At 32.5% G+C, this 19,367-nt stretch overlaps 1 protein-coding gene across 1 annotated transcript in view; it reads right to left on the bottom strand.

Moving 5' to 3' along the window:
• LOC145243869 (ADP-dependent glucokinase-like) overlaps nucleotides 1–2,746 on the bottom strand; it is a 39,974-nt gene extending 37,228 nt beyond the window's left edge. The window contains exon 1 of the mRNA XM_080106938.1: nucleotides 2,134–2,746. Within this exon, the coding sequence (XP_079963064.1) occupies nucleotides 2,134–2,507 (374 nt within the window). The 5' untranslated portion in view covers nucleotides 2,508–2,746. The remainder of the gene's footprint in view (nucleotides 1–2,133) is intronic.
• Between the last annotated feature and the right edge of the window lie 16,621 nt (nucleotides 2,747–19,367).

Here is a 19,367-nt window from a genome sequence, read left to right as displayed (position 1 = left end):
AATTAAGTATTTACTTTTTAATAGACACTTAAAAATTGGGATGGGGGGGTCGTGAATTTAAAAAAAAAACGTTTGTCTAAAATATTATATTCGATTTATTGGAAAGAACATAAAATTTCACATTGACCCTGAAAATATCGTAAAAATAGAATCAATAGAAAAATTTTGATAGATTTTTAATTGAAAAATATTGAGTTCGGAAAATTCATTACTGTTTAAAAAAAAAAAAAAAAAAAAAAAAATTCTATTACTTTTAAAACAACTGTAATAGTTTATTTTGGAAGTATAATCCATAAAGAAAATAAATAACCCACTTTTAACAGAGAAATTACGAGATTTTTATATTGTATTCGCAGTTTCGTGTTAGGGGTGTCAAAAATTCCTACAAAAATTCTGACACAAACAGTAAAAAAAAAAAAAAAGTCGATAAAAGTGATTAAAAACAAAGGCGATAAAAGTGAGATATTATGCAAATTCGCCTAAAAAAGTAGAATCTCATTTTACGGAATTAGCTAAGAGTGTTAATTTACAATAACACCTATGGCACCATTGGCACTTCTGCATGTCAGTAACATGAAGCGAATGCGTGTAATTTAGTTTCAAGAACCGCCGACAGATGTCGTTTGTCAGCCAAAGAACCGGGGTCGATAACTATTGTTGTAATGAAAAAAAAAAAAAAAAAAAAGTTTCATTCAACACACAAAACTAAAAACACAAATGAAAAAAGTTGGGAAATTATTTTAATATTCATTTTAAGAAAATGCTATTTAAAAAAGAAAAGAAAAAGTCGATAAAAGTGATTAAAAGTGAGATATTATTAATAAATGTGTAGTAATGTCTTTTATTTCAATATTCATAAACAGTAAAACAAAGTCGATAAAAATTCATGATCGTTTAGTTACTATGGCAACTAAAACATGTCCTTTGCTCATGCGTAGGGACAAGTCAGTGTTTTTTTAGGGTGTTCGGCAGGGAACTCTAATCGCGACCAGTACCAAAGATACTATAAAAATTATAGGGGGAAGGCGATCTCGTCCAGGTCCTACGTTTTTTTTTTTTTTTTTTTTTTTTTTTTTACCAAGAACGAAGATTCGATATCATTTAATGCGGACTTCTGGTTTGCCTTGTTATTTAGAAAGCTATTCTTAACACGAGGGATGAGTTTTTGTTAACTATTCTGTACCCTGAAGTTCATAACCCGGTTTCTGTAACTGAAAAAGCATAAGTTATCGTTTTTCCTGAGCAAGCCGCTCTTCAGACTTGTCTATGAAGATAGCGATTATATTTTTCAAACTGACTTTCCATTTTTGTGTTTTACGTGCAACCAACACTGTTTGGTAAATTTTTACATTAGATCCACCCACCTCCACAATTTTCATTAAAATGACGACTTGTTAGGGTTAAAGTCGTCATTTAAAAAGAAACTTGGAGGTGGACCTTGGACCTAATGTAAAAATTTACATACTGTTTTTTTTTTTTTTTTTTTTTTTTATGTTATTTGGGTTAAAATCAAAGTTCCGATCGGCGACCGTCTATATTAACATTCTTCGTCAGCTGATATTTGTACTTCACGAAAAAGTACAAAGTCACTTCTGATTAATGTTTACCAGTTTTTAAATATTGTTATTCTGAAAAACACCCAAGTTCATTTTCATATGTTAAAACTGGTAAAGATTAATCAGAAGTGACTTTTCCAGGGAATCATAGTGAAGTCTGACGAAGAATGTTGGTTGGTTGTTTTGTTTTACGGCATATCAACCCTTTTGGGTTATTTAATGCCAAATCCAGTGATTTTGAAGAACAATTTTTTAATAGAGTATTTGTTTTTTTAAGCCGGTTTCTATTTAACCCATAGTTGGGACCCTAACAGGTACTACCACTCCGGATCAGAGTGGACCTGGGAGCAATGGCAAGTAAAGGGTGGCTCCACACTCCCCAAAGCCCACAAGCTGGGGCCTCACCATCGGATATAGTTTAAGGTCGACGAAGAATGTAAACAAAGACGGACGGAACTTGACTTGAATAGTTTATTTATTTATTGTAAAAACATAAATTAAGCAATACTTTAACTATTTTATTTTTAGTAATTTACGTGACTAAAATAGGAATTAACCAAAAAGGACAGTTACTTACTCAGCTGCCGCACCGAACTGAAAGAAATAACCAAACAATTCTTGCAGCTGCTCTTGGTTTTGCAATGAAGAATGGTGCTGAACTTTGGTCGGGGGGTGAAAATCAAGTTTTTCAAATAGTTTTAGGGCATTGACTATCACATCCAAACATCCTCCAAGACCGAGTGCCACACGCGGCCTGGCATGGTCAACCTTCTGTTCGGCCCGCAACAAGCCTGAAAGTATCTGATCTAATGCCTCTTTGGGGTGTGCTGCTGGAGGTGCCACGTTTTTCGGGTAGCTGTAGTAGTAATAGACGGCCACAAAGACGACCAACAGCGATACTATACTGCTGGTGACCCTTTTCCACTTCCAGTGGACCTTTGGTGGGGTCATGGCGAGAAATTTGAGTTTTTTTTGTTTTTTTTTTTGCTGTTTTTGTTTTTTAATGCAATTGGTTATTTTTGCACTTTGAAAGAAAAGACAGGGATAATAAAGACAACAAAAAAACAACACACACACAACAGAACTTGCCTGTTTGTGCTTTTCTCGTATACCTACACGAGGTAGAGTTGTTCGTAACTCCTTTCAAAATGTTATTGTTGTAAAATGGACGAGGGGTGGGGGGTACGTACGTCGATCGGTTGTTACTAAAACGTGAATTATATAAAAAACGAAACGCAAAAAAAGCAAAACTTTTTTTTTAGAGTTGATTCTTAAATTATTTTTAATCAATAGGAAGTAACTTTGTATTTATTATTGTTTTCATTTCATTTCAATCAATATCCTTTGAATTTCACATATTTTGCATAAATAACTTCTAAAAAATGTCTATAGCTTGTGTTGTATACTTTTTTTTTCCAAGTTAACCTAAATGACAACTGACCCGAAAAGGCAAATGTATTTAATTTAAAAATGTATTCCGAGTTCAGATTTAGTTTAACAAGTTTCACAATGTAAAAAAAAAAAAAATGATCAATTGTAGTATAAAGATTTTGTTTTTTTTAAATATTTTGGCCTTTTCGCTAAAAATGAATCATATTTCTTGTCCCGAAATAAATTGTTTTAATTTATTTTTTAAAGTATGACACTAACTTTAATTCAATATTTTTGTTGTTGTTGTTATATATATATATATATATATATATATATATATATATATATATATATATATATATATATATTAAATCACACATATGATGATCAAATGAATTATTGTCTTATAAAGCTCAATATATAAAACAGAGCAAATATAAATGTAGGAGTAGGTAGGAGGACGTTTCTGAATTTTTTAGATGAGCATTATTCGTATTATTTGGATTCATCGGATTTACTACTGTTCTCGTCTTGAGTGTGATTTTCACAACGTTTTGGTAGATGTAACCTCCGACCTTCTTCAGGTGTATTTTTTCGAACTCGGGAATGTTTCTGTCGAACTCGGGATTTTGCAAATAAATTAGTAAATAAAAGGGTTCCGCTCGAAATTCCGTCCAAATTTCTGAGTTCGGCAGAAACATTCCCGAGTTCGACAAGATACACCTGAAGAAGGTCGGAGGTTACATCGACCAAAGCATTGTGAAAATCACACTAAAGATGAGAGCAATAGTCCGATTAATCCAAATAAGACAGATAAATGTAGGAATTATAGTTAAATTCTGGAGATTAAAAATATATAAATATTTTCAAGTAAAGAATTTATTGTTTGAGACAAGGGATATATGGAAAAAAAAATTATATCTATTTCCTTAATCCATGGATTTTCAATAATGGCTCTTATCATCAGAGGAAATATAGCTAGCAAAATGATTAATTATGAATAAACATATGTAGCAACCCTCTACGCCTGGCCGGAATAAATGATTGGCAGGAACATTTAACAGCAATCGCTGCTTTGAAACGCCCACTATGAAAAACGCGTAAGAACATAACGTTGTGATGCGACCACCGCACACATAAGTGTGCAGTCACACACACACACGCGCGCGTGCGCGCCAATAAACAAACCTTTATTCATTCCAATTTTCCCCGTGCATTTTGCAAAAAAATATATTTTGTCGGCAACGGCACAATTTCAAATACGCCCACACACTTTTATCAAAAACAAAAGTAAAATGAACATATTTTTGGTGTACGTAGTTGAAAGCACCATCACGTGACACAAGTAACCAATGAGAAAATTAAGAAGATTTAAAGCGAATACTGGCAAATGGAGGTTGTAGTCCAAAAATTGCCGCGAAGTTCGTTGGAACAGACTGAAATAAAGGGATTCACTAACGACACAAAACAGGATATTATTAAAAAAATAAAATTTACAAGTTTTGCAAAACTTATTGTGTTTGCGGCTTCAGAGAAAGTCCAACTATAAAGTTCTTTTACGTCCAAAGAATTAGACGGCTCTTGTAATGTTCGTATAGGCACAAAATTTTAGGAAAGGAATTTTCCTACCTGTTGCTTCATGGACGAGCTGTGGTTAAAAGAGGAAGAGACTATTGTTCTAAAAGTGAACCCGATAAACGGGGGTCCCTGATTGGTTAATTAGACAGACCCTATTTTTAGATTTTTTTTTTTTTTTTTTTTTTTTTTTACACAGTGATCACCACTTATCAAGGCCCGGAAGCCACTCAGGGATAAGGGTTATTGCAAGTACATTACGTTAGTGTGGAGATTTGATGGAGTGTTTACTTAAGGGGGCGGTTCATTAGGAATTTGTTAACATTAGACTTGAAGACATCCAAGTTGTAGTCCGGAGGGAAGCAGGCAGACGGAACAGAGTTCCACAGGCAGGCAGTTCTAAGAAAGAAGCTTTGTTCATGGAATCCGTGTTTTGATTTAGGCACAGATATAGAGTGGGGGAAATTTTTCACAGTGGATTCAGCTAGACGGGTGTTTTTCGTGAAAGATTGGCGAGGGGGGACCAGGGATTGGAGTTCAGACGAGCACCTGCTATGAAAATAACGATAAAACAAGGATAGGCTCGCAACGTCTCTTCTGTGAGAGAGAGGTTGCAGGGTAGAGAAAAGGGCATCCCCCACTAAGCCACGAAGTCTATTTTGTACTCTGTCAAGGCATGATAGGCTGTTTTTGGCAGCTCCTGCCCAGATATGGCAACAGTATTCCATCCTTGGACGTAGATTGTTAGTGTATTAAAGGGAGGTAAGTGAGAATGATAAACCCCTTTTTTTTATACTTTGTCTTTTTAACGCTTTTCCAAAAACCAAAATATCAGCAATAGCAATCGTGTTCTGGAGCCATCCAAAATGTATAAAACAGTCGTCTACTGAGAGATTTCAGCTTTTTCCCTCTCAGCTCGCTTCCATGACACAACGAGAATATGCCTCTCATGTTCACAACATTGTCACTGCCAATACCGCCAACACCGCCATACACACGCCACGCGGACACTCAAAAATCACTTATGCACACACGCATTCATTCCGCATTCATTGTGAATTCATCCTATAGATTGGTTACTCTGTCATAAATGCACTCCTACACATATATTTTGCTTATTAGCACATATATTGAAAATGTTATTAAAAATTATTTAGAAAGCATAGATGAAGGATATTATATGGCTTAGGCAATCAAACATTGAATTAAGTTCAATTTGCAGAATATTCCTGCCAAGTCGAGTGAATAATAATGCAAGGAAAAAAGATCGGAAGCAATGTAGTAATTCATAACATTTGAAAAAAACATTTCTTCTCCTTAAATTAGTTTCTTTCTCTTCCCTTTATCATGTAAGATTAATTTCTAAAAACTGAATGATTGGTGCTTTATTTATGAACCAATATCTGTGAGGGACAGACTGGAAAAAAAAATTGTATGTTTACCAAATGGAGACTTATTGAGCTTGGAGATTTATGTGATCTGAATTTATACACATATTTGTACGTATGTATTGTATATCTAGTTTTCCTTTGAATATATTTATTTATATGTACATGTTGGCATATATATATATATATATATATATATATATATATATATATATATATATATATATATATATATATATACATGTAAGTTTGTATATTTATATATTCATATGTGTGTGGCTGTAATCGGTTGATATATAATGCAATTGACTATCTCCAATCTGTCACAATGTCTTTGCATTCTCCTAATTTTCTGCACTAATGGATTTTTACCTTGCTGGAATTATTTACCGTTTCTTTTGCCTTTGGAACAGACATTCTTGAAATTTTACATATTTTGGATGTTACCTCCAGTTTGGATTTTTTCAAATGTTATTCCACAACTGATGATCTTTTTTACTTGGATTATTTATCTGACCTGGCAGAAATATCCCGCAAATGATTGAACTTAATTCAACGTTTGATTGCCTAGGCTGTATGGTATCCTTCGTCTATGCTTTTTAAATTAACATTTCCAATATATGTGTTAATAAGCAAAATGTATGTTCATTCATAACTAATCATTTTGCTCATCACATTTTCCTCTGGTGATGATATAAGCCATTATTGAAAATCCATGGATTAAGAGAAATAAATATAATTTTTTTTCCATATATATGTTTCAGACAATAATTCTTGAGTTGAATATATATACATGTACATATTTCTTTAATCTACAGAATTTAACTATAATTCCTGTATATATATATATATATATATATATATATATATATATATATATATAGATGTCTTCAAGTCCAACGTTAACAAATTCCTAATGAACCGCCCCCTTAAGTAAACACTTCATCAAATCTCCACACTAACGTGTTGTACTTGCAATAACCCTTATCCCTGAGTGGCTTCCAGGCCTTGATAAGTGGTGACCACCGTGTAAAAAAAAATATATATATATATATATATATATATAATATAAAGCTGAATGTGTGTGTGTGTGGGGGGAGGGGTCACGAATAGGCTCCTATATGGTTGACTATTTTAAAAAGCTGATTACATATAATGATAGAAGATGTATCGAGACACAGGAATGGGTATGTTTGATCTGGCAGAACGGTGGTTCATTGAAATTTTGGGGTCTGCGTTCTCACCTGGTCCACAAAGTATGGAAATAAAAAAATTTTAAATTAAAAAAAAACGTTTACAAGTGTTTTTGATATAGATGTACATAATAATACTTTGATAAGTATGTTTTAATTTAAATAGGGATGGTATAATAAAATAGTGGGGTCTGCGTTCGCGCCTGGCCTCCATAGAATGGAAATAGGCACAAACTTTAATAAAGACTTTTAATATCTATCTGCATAAATAAACTTTGATAATTATGTTTTAGTTTGAAGAAATATGGTATAATAAAATTATGGGGTGTTCGTTCACACCATAGAATGGAAATATGTCACAAAGTTTAACAAGGTTTTTTAATATAGATCCAGAGAATATTGTGATAAGTGTGAACAGGTATGGTATAATAAATTATGGGGCTTATCTATTTTATTTTTTTTATTTTGCTTTGGTTTTGATACCCCCAAGTTCAACCCAAATTCAACCCAAATTTACAACCCTTCCTTTTCATAACCTATCATACTTTCATAAATCAAAGTCCATTTTCTGTAGGCTGTTTTTGAACCCAGTCAACGACGGGTACTTTTGCTAGTATATATATATATATATATATATAATTTTATGACGCATAAGCCTGAAGAATCCTAGAGTGGATGAAACGCGGAATATTCAGTGTAGCTTAATCGCCATATACATTTTATAACTTACTATATATATATATATATATATATATATATATATATATATATGTATATATATATATATTATATATATGTATATATATACATATATATATTATATATATGTATATATATACATATATATACATGTATATATATATATATACATATATATATATATATGTATATATGTATATACACACACATATACATACATATATATATATATATACATATATACACATATATCTATATAATTATAAAACTCAAATGACCTTGTAACAGGTGTTGTAACCCAACATCCGGTTTACAACTTCCGGTTGTGCATGTGTACATAAACCTTAACCCATAACAGCATAAACAAATAAACACAAATTACTGGACCGGTTTCGTTTGAACAAACGGACGTCCTTAGAAAAGCGAATATGGGAAGCGAATGCAAAACGTGATTACAAATGATATGTATAATCATCGACCTGTTTCATATATAGTAAATAATCAATGCGACAATAAAACATATTGTTTTATTGTGTACGTTTTCAGCGTCCCAATTTTTTTTTTTGTATTTAAATTATCCAAATAAACAATTGTTAATACTTTCTGTTTTTTTTTACATCGTTCATTTCCATATTACGTTTAAGTTATTTTAACACAATTTTCTTACAAATAAATTTACTTTAATCCGTTGACAACCATAAGAGCATTTTACAACGGCGATTTACCCACCGCCTTCCTTTTTTTTAATTTATTCTCCATTTTTTAATACATCTTTCATTCAGACATTTTCTTCTACAATACCAACATAAATAAATAACCCCAAAAATATGTTTTTTTAATTTGCATTACAAATAAATAATCAACGCAACAATAAAACATATTGTTTTACTGTGTACGTTTTCAGCATCCCAATTGTTTGTTTTTTTTGTGTTTAAATTAAAAGATATATCAAAATTTGAATTTAACTTTAAGTATTATGGTATCTGTTCAGATAAGTATGGCAAACCATTTATAATTCAATGGCTGTAAGTTTTTTTTTTTTTCAAAAATAAACAATTATAAACAGAACGACTCATAGAAATCTATCTATATTCTTTGTCATTTTAATATACTTTCATAGAAATGTTTCTGTCACAAAAACCGATTTTCTTTATGTCACAAGTGTCACGCTCATACAGTCATCCCATAGGTAATATAACACTCACCCAACGGGTCGCGGGTAGTCTAGTATATACATAAATATATACATTTTTATATTTTATATATATATATATATATATATATATATATATATATATATATATATATATATATATACACAAAAAAAAAAGGAAGCTATTAAAATAAAATAATGAATTGCCCCAATGGCTCGGAAATATAGATTATTTTACGTTTAATTCGTATGCAAAATTGATCCCTCACTCTAAGTTCTAAAATAATTCTTTAAAACCTTTTTTTTCGATTAAATTTTTTGGTGCTTCTTTGCTATGAGAGCGGAATTCAAAATATTAAATTTAAAGTAAAACCAATGGTATCTACTTAATCTTGTAATGCCATAGTAATGTCTATGTCTAAAAATTATGAAAAACGATAAGGTAGAAAATTAATTAATAAAAATAGTCTTCGAAGACTATTAGTGAAAATTGAATTTTGCTGAATAAATAATAAACAGGAGAGTTTGAATCATAACAAGGGAGGTAATTAGTTTCTGAAAACTGAAAATCTTAGGCCAACTTAGCAAAATTCAGTTTTCACTAATTGTCTTCTAAAACTGTTTTCATTAATAATTAATGTTCTACCTTATCGTTTATCATAATTTTTGGATATGCTCATTACTGCGACATGATAATTAAGTAGATACCATTGGTTTTACGTAAAATTCAACATTGGAAATTTTGCTCTCATAAAGTAAGATTTTTACTCACATGTAATCACCTAAAAAAATTTAATTTCATTTTCTGTAATACTATTTTTAGTATTTTACATTATTTATTTTTAAGATATGATTCTAAGTATATATAAAAAATAAATAAAAAAAAAAAATGTTTATGCAGTTTCTGGACCATGCTATTTTTAGAGAGTATTTTCGAGTTAAATTCAATTTTTACAGTATCTTTTGTTAATTAAATTCTTAGGTTAAAACACAGAATTGTTAACAAGCCTCCCATTCTCCCCATGTTAAGTATGGCTTTTTGGTGCTTGTTAAAAGTTGACGGATCGATTTTTTTTTTAATGTGGTTTTAAGCAAAAGCAACACTACTTACTAAATTGTCATGTCGAAAATAGTAATATATCCAAAAATTACGAAAACTCATCAACTAGAACAACTGCTATTGTGCTTTTAGTAAAAAAAGAGCCTATCACTATAAGACTAAAATGTTGGTTGCCATTAAAGTGGCAAAAAGGTCTTGGTCTTCTGACTAGGAATCAAGGGTAGTATCTGTTCTGTGTAAAGATGTTATAATGATATCGTGGGGTTATTGTTCGCACCGGGCGTCCATACAATGGAAATATGTCACAGACTCCTATGAGAATATTGGAGTCTCAATAACCAGATATGGTCTGGCACTACATTAAGCAGATTATACTTATACTTAGATATTTTTATAGATTTAACAAAAGGGCTACAGTAATATCACAGATTCTTCATTCATACTGAATGTTCAAAGAAGGCCCAGCAGCAATAAAAGATTCTGCTGTGGTATTTCCACAGGTCCTGCTAGTCTCTGTATTGCCACCATTCACCCATGCACCAATCGCTACTTGGACAGCGCACAAAAAAGGGGTTCTAACCTAACAGGTCCTGCTACAACCCCCCACCCACCGACCCCACCCCGTCAAAGTGTTTCATCTTTGTACCTGTACTTCCATGAAATATACTCTGATGAACTTATTGCTCTCGTACCATTCACACCAAAAATACCCCCCGACCCACCTAACTAAGAGAAAATCCCACCCTTTCGCTGTTGAAGTCCTTAGATGCTGGAAGATTTTCAACACTGATAGCTTCCTTTTTCTGATCGCTTGCCTTAGAAATTTCCTTTCCTGCTCCCCGTTTCCCCAACTGTATCAACATACAGAAAATATCTGTGCCTAAAGCAAAACGTGGATTCCATGAACAAAGCTTCTTTCTTAGAACTGCACGCCTGTGGAACTCTGTTCCGTCTTCCTGCTTCCCCCCTGACTACAAATTGGATGTCTTCAAGTCCAACGTTAACAAATTCCTAATGAACCGCCCCCTTAAGTAAACACTTCATCAAATCTCCACACTAACGTAATGTACTTGCAATAACCCTTATCCCTGAGTGGCTTCCAGGCCTTGATAAGTGGTGACCACTGTGTAAAAAAAAAAAAAAAAAAATTAAATGTAATATGAACAAACTTCTTGCTGCCAAATCCTCACCAAGGTTGTTCTATAAATCTGGCATCTATCATAGTAGCCTCTCTTGCTTTAGTGACATTAAGTCTATTTTGGGATGAAGAAAAACAAAAAAATTTCAAAACTCATTTCTTTGAAAATAAATAAACAACTTTACATTCAGAAATGATCAACATTATTAGTGATTGAAACTGTGAGAAATTGGTGAAATATTTCAAGCGTGAGATATAATTCAATCAACAGAAGATGAACGTCATAAAGTACACCCGTCGACGACGAGACATAACTACAGCATGTGTCATTCACTGTTAATAAACTATGTATAGTCAAATCAGTTCAATTGTAAAATAGGGACTCTGCTTGAAAAAATATCAAACATTTCTCTTGGTTTTCGCACACATCTCTACTTATATATGAAAGGCATTGTGTGTGTGTGTGTGTGTGTGTGTGTGTGTGTGTGTGTGTTTCTTATGGACTCCAAAACGGTTGGGCCTATTTTTTTAAATTTTGCACAAAATGTACTTTATGTATCTGGGAGTGTTTCTAGATACATTTTTTTTTTATCAGGATGCTTCCAATAAGTATTAAAAATCGATTACTGAAAAAAATCTGAATAAAGAAGGAACAGTCCTATTTTGACCAAAGTTAACACCTTTATACAGCTTGCCATCAAAAATGCATTTCAGAAACTTTATCACTACACAAGCAGAAAGATCCGGCGTATAAATTCAACAGTAGGTTCTTTGATAAGACAGAGGCGATTCAAAATGAATGTTTCTGTCTAGAGCACAATTGAACTATGATACTTGACTTTTGCATTTAAACTTTAATTAAAGCCATTATATAAAAATAATTTTATAAAACCAACAATAGGTTCTCTACAGTGCAATGTATACTACAGTGTATTGTGAACTAAGTCACTGCATATGAACTTCCTCCCAGTGCAGCGGTGAGTCTCTGACTAGAGCAAGCAATCGATTTGATTGAAAAATGGGCAATTTCACCAATTTCAATGAGAATAAAAATATGAAAGTGTTACACATTTTTTGATCATCATTCAATCCTGAGCAACGTCAGGTTTCCCTGCTAATTTTGAATAAAATTGGTTACTTCTTCACAAAAAATTCCTGCAAAATATGCAAATGAGATTCTAATAATTTTTTTTATTTTCATTTTCTATTTTTTACTTTTATTCAGCTCAACTAAGCCACATTTGCAACTGAGATGTAAAGGGCTACCGTGATTAGGGGCAGATTTATACGGGGCATCGTAAGTGGGGAGTTGTGCAGTAAGATGTTTGTTTACATTATATTTAAATTTCTGCATGTTGATACAGTAGAGGGAAACAAGAAGCAGGGAGGAAATTCCCAAGGCAAGATGTTTGAAGATAGAAGTTATTTGAGTAGAAAGTTTCTAGGCATTTGCAGATCTCTACAGTAAAGGGGTGGGATTTTGCTGTTAGGGTGTTTACTTTGAGGGGTTACAAGTATAGTAAGTTTATCAGAGTTCTATGGAAGCACGTGCAAAATAAGTACAAGGGTTGAAAGATTTTGGTGATGGGACAGGGACAGCAGAAATTTATACAGATTTGTTATTGTCGACAAGTTTTGTTGATACATGAACATAGTTTTGTTTTCAATTTGATTAAAGGTTTACAGATTTAGTCATCCTTCAGAACATGTTCATAAATAGTATTTTAATTGTCTGCCATATGAGGAAAATCTAAATGTAGACTCTCATACTTTACGTGAATTATAAGTTGAAACAGAATTTAGAATTTAGATCAAGATTCGAATATTCGTGACTGACATTCCACACTTAAGGTTAGTGTTATGATTAATGAAGAACATGGTTTCATTGTACTTATCGTCAAGTAAATTCTATTAACGTGTGAATCGTTCAAAGAAATTTATCCTCCAAAAAAAGTTCAATTTTTGCATGTGAGAAAGTATTATACTTGAAGATAAAAGTTGCTTTGGAAGTGACAGTTTTGACAAGAAGATAAAAGTTGCTTTGGAAGTGACAGTTTTGACAAGAAAATAAAGTTGCTTTGGAAGTGACAGATTTGACAAGATAAAAGTTGCTTTGGAAGTGACAGTTTTGACAAGAAAATAAAGTTTCTTTGGAAGTGACAGTTTTGACAAGTAGATAAAAGTTGCTTTGGAAGTGACAATTTTGACAAGAAGATAAAAGTTGCTTTGGAAGTGACAGTTTTGACAAGAAAATAAAGTTGCTTTGGAAGTGACAGTTTTGACAAGAAGATAAAAGTTGCTTTGGAAGTGACAGTTTTGACAAGAAGATAAAAGTTGCTTTGGAAGTGACAATTTTGACAAGACGATAAAAGTTGCTTTGGAAGTGACAGTTTTGACAAGAAAATAAAGTTGCTTTGGAAGTGACAGTTTTGACAAGAAGATAAAAGTTGCTTTGGAAGTGACAATTTTGACAAGAAGATAAAAGTTGCTTTGGAAGTGACAGTTTTGACAAGAAGATAAATGTTGCTTTGGAAGTGACAGTTTTGACAAGAAGATAAAAGTTGCTTTGGAAGTGACAGTTTTGACAAGAAGATAAAAGTTGCTTTGGAAGTGACAGTTTTGACAAGAAAATAAAGTTTCTTTGGAAGTGACAGTTTTGACAAGAAGATAAAAGTTGCTTTGGAAGTGACAGTTTTGACAAGAAGGTAAAAGTTGCTTTGGAAGTGACAATTTTGACAAGAAGATAAAAGTTGCTTTGGAAGTGACAGTTTTGACAAGAAAATAAAGTTGCTTTGGAAGTGACAGTTTTGACAAGAAGATAAAAGTTGCTTTGGAAGTGACAATTTTGACAAGAAGATAAAAGTTGCTTTGGAAGTGACAGTTTTGACAAGAAAATAAAGTTGCTTTGGAAGTGACAGTTTTGACAAGAAGATAAAAGTTGCTTTGGAAGTGACAGTTTTGACAAGAAAAAAAAGTTGCTTTGGAAGTGACAATTTTGACAAGATGATAAAAGTTGCTTTGGAAGTAACAATTTTAACAAGAAGATAAAAGTTGCTTTGGAAGTGACAGTTTTGACAAGAAAATAAAGTTGCTTTGGAAGTGACAGTTTTGACAAGAAGATAAAAGTTGCTTTGGAAGTGACAGTTTTGACAAGAAGATAAAAATTGCTTTGGAAGTGACAGTTTTGACAAGAAGATAAAAGTTGCTTTGGAAGTGACAGTTTTGACAAGAAGAAAAAGTTGCTTTGGAAGTGACAGTTTTGACAAGAAGATAAAAGTTGCTTTGGAAGTGACAGTTTTGACAAGAAGATAAAAGTTGCTTTGGAAGTGACAATTTTGACAAGAAAGTAAAAGTTGCTTTGGAAGTGACAGTTTTGACAAGAAAATAAAGTTGCTTTGGAAGTGACAGTTTTGACAAGAAGATAAAAGTTGCTTTGGAAGTGACAATTTTGGCAAGAAGATAAAAGTTGCTTTGTAAGTGACAATTTTGACAAGAAGATAAAAGTTGCTTTGGAAGTGACAGTTTTGACAAGAAAATAAAGTTGCTTTCGAAGTGACAGTTTTGACAAGAAGATAAAAGTTGCTTTGGAAGTGACAGTTTTGACAAGAAGATAAATGTTGCTTTGGAAGTGACAGTTTTGACAAGAAGATAAAAGTTGCTTTGGAAGTGACAGTTTTGACAAGAAGATAAAAGTTGCTTTGGAAGTGACAGTTTTGACAAGAAAATAAAGTTGCTTTGGAAGTGACAGTTTTGACAAGAAGATAAAAGTTGCTTTGGAAGTGACAGTTTTGACAAGAAGATAAAAGTTGCTTTGGAAGTGACAATTTTGACAAGAAGATAAAAGTTGCTTTGGAAGTGACAGTTTTGACAAGAAGATAAAAGTTGCTTTGGAAGTGACAGTTTTGACAAGAAGATAAAAGTTGCTTTGGAAGTGACAGTTTTGACAAGAAGATAAAAGTTGCTTTGGAAGTGACAGTTTTGACAAGAAGATAAAAGTTGCTTTGGAAGTGACAATTTTGACAAGAAGATAAAAGTTGCTTTGGAAGTGACAGTTTTGACAAGAAGATAAAAGTTGCTTTGGAAGTGACATTTTTGACAAGAAGATAAAAGTTGCTTTGGAAGTGACAGTTTTGACAAGAAGATAAAAGTTGCTTTGGAAGTGACAATTTTGACAAGAAGATAAAAGTTGCTTTGAAAGTGACAGTTTTTACAAGAAAATAAAGTTGCTTTGGAAGTGACAGTTTTGACAAGAAGATAAAAGTTGCTTTGGAAGTGACAGTTTTGACAAGAAGATAAAAGTTGCTTTGGAAGTGACAATTTTGACAAGAAGATAAAAGTTGCTTTGAAAGTGACAGTTTTGACAAGAAAATAAAGTTGCTTTCGAAGTGACAGTTTTGACAAGAAGATAAAAGTTGCTTTGGAAGTGACAGCTTTGACAAGAAGATAAAAGTTGCTTTGGAAGTGACAGTTTTGACAAGAAGATAAAAGTTGCTTTGGAAGTGACAATTTTGACAAGAAGATAAAAGTTGCTTTGGAAGTGACAGTTTTGACAAGAAAATAAAGTTGCTTTGGAAGTGACAGTTTTGACAAGAAGATAAAAGTTGCTTTGGAAGTGACAGTTTTGACAAGAAGATAAAAGTTGCTTTGGAAGTAACAATTTTGACAAGAAGATAAAAGTTGCTTTGGAAGTGACAGTTTTGACAAGAAAATAAAGTTGCTTTGGAAGTGACAGTTTTGACAAGTAGATAAATTTTGCTTTGGAAGTGACAGTTTTGACAAGAAGATAAAAGTTGCTTTGGAAGTGACAGTTTTGACAAGAAGATAAAAGTTGCTTTGGAAGTGACAATTTTGACAAGAAGATAAAAGTTGCTTTGGAAGTGACAGTTTTTATAAGAAGATAAAAGTTGCTTTGGAAGTGACAGTTTTGACAAGAAGGTAAAAGTTGCTTTGGAAGTGACAGTTTTGACAAGAAGATAAAAGTTGCTTTGGAAGTGACAGTTTTGACAAGAAGATAAAAGTTGCTTTGGAAGTGACAATTTTGACAAGAAGATAAAAGTTGCTTTGAAAGTGACAATTTTGACAAGAAGATAAAAGTTGCTTTGGAAGTGACAGTTTTGACAAGAAAATAAAGTTGCTTTGGAAGTGACAGTTTTGACAAGAAGATAAAAGTTGCTTTGGAAGTGACAGTTTTGACAAGAAGATAAAAGTTGCTTTGGAAGTGACAATTTTGACAAGAAGATAAAAGTTGCTTTGGAAGTGACAGTTTTGACAAGAAAATAAAGTTGCTTTGGAAGTGACAGTTTTGACAAGAAGATAAAAGTTGCTTTGGAAGTGACAGTTTTGACAAGAAGATAAAAGTTGCTTTGGAAGTAACAATTTTGACAAGAAGATAAAAGTTGCTTTGGAAGTGACAGTTTTGACAAGAAAATAAAGTTGCTTTGGAAGTGACAGTTTTGACAAGTAGATAAATTTTGCTTTGGAAGTGACAGTTTTGACAAGAAGATAAAAGTTGCTTTGGAAGTGACAGTTTTGACAAGAAGATAAAAGTTGCTTTGGAAGTGACAATTTTGACAAGAAGATAAAAGTTGCTTTGGAAGTGACAGTTTTTATAAGAAGATAAAAGTTGCTTTGGAAGTGACAGTTTTGACAAGAAGGTAAAAGTTGCTTTGGAAGTGACAGTTTTGACAAGAAGATAAAAGTTGCTTTGGAAGTGACAGTTTTGACAAGAAGATAAAAGTTGCTTTGGAAGTGACAATTTTGACAAGAAGATAAAAGTTGCTTTGGAAGTGACAATTTTGACAAGAAGATAAAAGTTGCTTTGGAAGTGACAGTTTTGACAAGAAGATAAAAGTTGCTTTGGAAGTGACAGTTTTGACAAGAAGATAAAAGTTGCTTTGGAAGTGACAATTTTGACAATAAGATAAAAGTTGCTTTGGAAGTGACAATTTTGACAAGAAGATAAAAGTTGCTTTGGAAGTGACAGTTTTGACAAGAAAATAAAGTTGCTTTCGAAGGGACAGTTTTGACAAGAAGATAAAAGTTGCTTTGGAAGTGACAATTTTGACAAGAAGATAAAAGTTGCTTTGGAAGTGACAGTTTTGACAAGAAGATAAAAGTTGCTTTGGAAGTGACAGTTTTGACAAGTAAATAAAGTTGCTTTGGAAGTGACAGTTTTGACAAGAAGATAAAAGTTGCTTTGGAAGTGACAATTTTTACAAGAAGATAACAGTTGCTTTGGAAGTGACAGTTTTGACAAGAAAATAAAGTTGCTTTGGAAGTGACAATTTTGACAAGAAGATAAAAGTTGCTTTGGAAGTGACAGTTTTGACAAGATGATAAAAGTTGCTTTGGAAGTAACAATTTTAACAAGAAGATAAAAGTTGCTTTGGAAGTGACAGTTTTGACAAGAAAATAAAGTTGCTTTGGAAGTGACAGTTTTGACAAGAAGATAAAAGTTGCTTTGGAAGTGACAGTTTTGACAAGAAGATAAAAATTGCTTTGGAAGTGACAGTTTTGACAAGAAGATAAAGTTGCTTTGGAAGTGACAGTTTTGACAAGAAGAAAAAGTTGCTTTGGAAGTGACAGTTTTGACAAGAAGATAAAAGTTGCTTTGGAAGTGACAGTTTTGACAAGAAGATAAAAGTTGCTTTGGAAGTGACAGTTTTGACAAGAAGATAAAAGTTGCTTTGGAAGTGACAGTTTGGACAAGAAGATAAAAGTTGCTTTGGAAGTGACAATTTTGAGAAGAAGATAAAAGTTGCTTTGGAAGTGACAGCTTTGACAAGAAGATAAAAGTTGCTTTGGAAGTGACAGTTTTGACAAGAAGATAAAAGTTGCTTTGGAAGTGACAGTTTTGACAAGAAGATAAAAGTTGCTTTGGAAGTGACAATTTTGAAAAGAAGATAAAAGTTGCTTTGGAAGTGACAGTTTTGACAAGAAAATAAAGTTGCTTTGGAAGTGACAGTTTTGACAAGAAGATAAAAGTTGCTTTGGAAGTGACAGTTTTGACAAGAAGATAAAGATTGCTTTGTAAGTGACAATTTTGACAAGAAGATAAAAGTTGCTTTGGAAGTGACAGTTTTGACAAGAAAATAAAGTTGCTTTCGAAGTGACAGTTTTGACAAGAAGATAAAAATTGCTTTGGAAGTGACAGTTTTTACAAGAAGATAAAAGTTGCTTTGGAAGTGACAGTTTTGACAAGAAGATAAAAGTTGCTTTGGAAGTGACAGTTTTGACAAGAAGATAAAAGTTGCTTTGGAAGTGACAGTTTTGACAAGAAGATAAAAGTTGCTTTGGAAGTGACAGTTTTGACAAGAAGATAAAAGTTGCTTTGGAAGTGACAGTTTTGACAAGAAGATAAAAGTTGCTTTGGAAGTGACAATTTTGACAAGAAGATAAAAGTTGCTTTGGAAGTGACAGTTTTGACAAGAAAATAAAGTTGCTTTGGAAGTGACAATTTTGACAAGAAGATAAAAGTTGCTTTGGAAGTGACAGTTTTGACAAGAAAATAAAGTTGCTTTCGAAGTGACAGTTTTGACCAGAAGATAAAAGTTGCTTTGGAAGTGACAATTTTGACAAGAAGATAAAAGTTGCTTTGGAAGTGACAGTTTTTACAAGAAGATAAAAGTTGCTTTGGAAGTGACAATTTTGACAAGAAGATAAAAGTTGCTTTGGAAGTGACAATTTTGACAAGAAGATAAAAGTTGCTTTGGAAGTGACAATTTTGACAAGAAGATAAAAGTTGCTTTGGAAGTGACAGTTTTTACAAGAAAATAAAGTTGCTTTCGAAGTGACAGTTTTGACAAGAAGATAAAAGTTGCTTTGGAAGTGACAGTTTTGACAAGAAGATAAAAGTTGCTTTCGAAGTGACAGTTTTGACAAGAAGATAAAAGTTGCTTTGGAAGTGATAATTTTGACAAGAAGATAAAAGTTGCTTTGGAGGTGACAGTTTTGACAAGAAGATAAAAGTTGCTTTGGAAGTGACAATTTTGACAAGAAGATAAAAGTTGCTTTGGAAGTGACAGTTTTGACAAGAAAATAAAGTTGCTTTGGAAGTGACAGTTTTGACAAGAAGATAAAAGTTGCTTTGGAAGTGACAGTTTTGACATGAAAATAAAGTTGCTTTCGAAGTGACAGTTTTGACAAGAAGATAAAAGTTGCTTTGGAAGTGACAGTTTGGACAAGAAGATAAATGTTGCTTTGGAAGTGACAGTTTTGACAAGAAGATAAAAGTT

Source organism: Euprymna scolopes, chromosome 22, assembly GCF_053919585.1.
Source record: "Euprymna scolopes isolate OS-2025 chromosome 22, ASM5391958v1, whole genome shotgun sequence".
Taxonomy (NCBI): domain Eukaryota; kingdom Metazoa; phylum Mollusca; class Cephalopoda; order Sepiida; family Sepiolidae; genus Euprymna; species Euprymna scolopes.
This window is presented reverse-complemented; position numbering and strand designations above follow the sequence as displayed.